Raw genomic sequence first — 3,056 nt, forward strand, 5'->3', positions numbered from 1 at the left:
TATGTGCGGCCATGACTATCGTGGACTTTTTAATTAAGTTATTGTAATATATTTCCCTTTTAATCTATTTTCCAATGTCCTTTTTCGGGGTTTTTAGTCCAAATCAGACATAAAGTTTAGGATACGGCCACGCGTTGGGGCATCTACATATCAGATTCGGATTTGGATGTCCGTTTTACTGACCCAAATGAAAAGAATCCGGACAAAACAGATGTCCATTTTGGTTGTATCGCCCACCAACCATCCCCGGTGCTACTGCTACCACCGGAAGGATCCAGATCTCGCTGGAATCCGGCGTCCCCCACCACGGGGTGGCTGACATGGCAGCATCGCATCCGCAAGAGATAAGGGCGGGAGCCAAGAAGCCAACCAGTTGGCGCCACCTGGCTTACAGCCAGCATCCACGGGTGAGCACGACAGTCGGACTTGCCGGCCCCCCACCTGCCACCCTCACCTCCGTCGCATCCCCACCTCGTGCCTGGCCTGGCAATGGCATCAGGACAAGTGACAACTGGACCCGCCTACTACTTTTTCGGCAAGGGCATCGCAAACTTTCTCCAGCGCAAAAAAGGTGACGGGTGCCCAGTGGCCAGTGCCTGCCTGCGTGCACGGTGCACTGCCGGGATGCATCCGCCCAACGGAACGCGTCCCCATTCCGTCCCGGCGAGGCAAACCGAGCCGGTGATGGGCGAGCTCGCGCCAAACGTCTCACTAATGGCTTCAGTTTATAGCCGTGACTAACGGCCTCACGCCGGTGTGCTGCGTTATCACCGGCTGTGCAGCTGACGTGAACAAAAAAGGTCTTAGGCCGCCGACCTGAAACTGAAAGTTTGGTGCCCAGAATCATATACGTCGACGTCGGAGTAGCGTGCAAATGTAAACAGATCCGACTGAGGAATGGTATGCAGTAAAGCAGGAGTGAAGCAGGTACCCGCAAAAAAAAAAGGAGTGAATCAGGCGACAGCAATGGCAAACATATGCATGCTACCGGCTCAGCCGAGGCAAGCTCGTAGTAAAATAAGCTTGTTTTTAACTCGACTTAGCCAAGTTTGGCAAACGAACAGGCCCCGTGGCCCCGCCCCCGCGCGACAGCGACCGGGCGCCCGAAGTGTCTCGCGCTCGCCCACGGCACCCGAGCGGAGCCCCCGCCCCTACCATGTGCTCTCCCTGCCCGCAGACCCCTCAAAACCCACCCGCGCCCGCACCCAGGCACCGAGCACCCAGCAGAAAGAAACGCACCAAATCTTTATCCCCTGCCCTCAGCAGTGCCGACCTGAGCGCCGGAGATCTGCGGCGAGCGAGATGAAAGTGGAGGAGCAGACGGTGGTGGGAGGAGGAGGAGGGGGGCTCTGGGGGCTGGCCGGGCGGCCGTGCGACACGTGCGCCGTGGACGCGGCGCGGCTCTACTGCCGGTCGGACGGCGCCTACCTCTGCGCCGGGTGCGACGCGCGCGCTCACGGGGCCGGCTCCCGCCACGCGCGCGTCTGGCTCTGCGAGGTCTGCGAGCACGCGCCCGCCGCGGTCACCTGCCGCGCCGACGCCGCCGCGCTCTGCGCCACGTGCGACGCCGACATCCACTCCGCCAACCCGCTCGCCAGCCGGCACGAGCGCCTCCCCGTCACGCCTTTCTTCGGCGCGCTCGCCGACCCGCCCCAGCCCGCCCCCTCCCCGTCCTCCGCCGCCGCGACGCAGGAGGACGCGGACGACGACGGGAGCAACGAGGCCGAGGCGGCCTCCTGGCTTCTTCCCGAGCCTGGCGATAGCCCCGAGGACAGCACCGCTACCTTCTTCCCTGACTCGGACGCGTACCTCGATCTGGACTTCGTCCGGTCTATGGACGGGATCAAGGCCATCGGGGTGCCCGTCGCCCCTTCCGAGCTCGACGTCGCCGGCGGCGCTCTCTTCTACCCCGAACACTCCATGAACCACAGCGTAAGCCTTTCTGCCATACCTCGTCTCACCAAAATGGTTTTCTTGACATGGACGTACGTGGTGATAAATAATGTCTGCCACGCCTTTGCAGATGTCAACGTCCGAGGTCGCGGTGGTGCCGGACGCGCTGTCAGCCGGCGGGGCCCCGGCGCCGGCGCCGTCGGTGGCGGTGGTGGCTAGCAAGGGGAAGGAGCGGGAGGCCCGGCTGATGCGGTACCGGGAGAAGCGCAAGAACCGGAGGTTCCAGAAGACCATCCGCTACGCGTCCCGCAAGGCGTACGCCGAGACGCGGCCGCGCATCAAGGGCCGGTTCGCCAAGCGCACCGCCGAGGACGACGCGCTGGAGCGGGACGGGCCGTTCTCGCCCGCGTCGTCGGCGCACCTGGCGTCGGACGGTGACTACGGCGTCGTGCCGTCCTTCTGAGGAGACCGGCGACGGCGACGGCGACTCTGCTGTAGTTTTGGCGCGCGCATCCATCCGAGTGCGCGCGCGTGCGGTGGCTGCGACGCGCGCTCCGTGTAACATTGAATAATCTGTACAGTTTTGTTCCATGGGATTAGTGCCGTGACCGTGCCGACCTGATGTACTCACTGTTTTTCTTCACCCCGATCCAGTATTTGTACCCTGCCTTTCTTCCATGGGAGTAGTATTCAGCAACTGTGACCTTCAGTTGGGTGTTGCAGCAGGACTGAGATCCAGTGCCTTTATCAAGTGAAGTCATGCTGCAACTTTACCCTTCTAATCTTCATTCAATCCACATCCTACGGTCCAGATCACACAAGGGGAAAGGCTCTCAACACTTAGCAGTTTTCAGCATAGTTTTTGTATAGATGATTACTCAACATTGACACTTATTGCTGTAGCATTCGGACATTATGCGCTGCAGCCTTTTAATATCAAGTTCTACTGGATTTAGTGTCAACTGCAATTGATTTATTCCACTTTGATTGCATATGCACTACTGTATAACCAAACCAAATTTTGTTTTATAGTCTGCTCATGAGTATCTGCAGTTCTTTATTTTTTGGATTTCAATCTGTTCAAATAAAACCGAGTTCAAGTGCCACTGCATCGTTGTTTGCAGCTTATTGATGTTTGCTGCTATCTTGAAAACTGCTAAGTG

General features: G+C 58.8%; 1 protein-coding gene across 1 annotated transcript; it reads left to right on the forward strand.

The window, feature by feature from the left end:
* Positions 1-1,142: 1,142 nt before the first annotated feature.
* LOC123144785 (zinc finger protein CONSTANS-LIKE 3) lies at positions 1,143-2,668 on the forward strand. The gene is made up of 2 exons (XM_044564023.1): positions 1,143-1,932; positions 2,024-2,668. Exons 1-2 carry the CDS (start codon positions 1,303-1,305, stop codon positions 2,354-2,356), a joined length of 963 nt encoding a protein of 320 aa, XP_044419958.1. The 5' UTR covers positions 1,143-1,302; the 3' UTR covers positions 2,357-2,668.
* Positions 2,669-3,056: the final 388 nt, after the last annotated feature.

The sequence above is a fragment of the Triticum aestivum genome, chromosome 6D (genome assembly GCF_018294505.1).
Source record: "Triticum aestivum cultivar Chinese Spring chromosome 6D, IWGSC CS RefSeq v2.1, whole genome shotgun sequence".
Classification (NCBI taxonomy): domain Eukaryota; kingdom Viridiplantae; phylum Streptophyta; class Magnoliopsida; order Poales; family Poaceae; genus Triticum; species Triticum aestivum.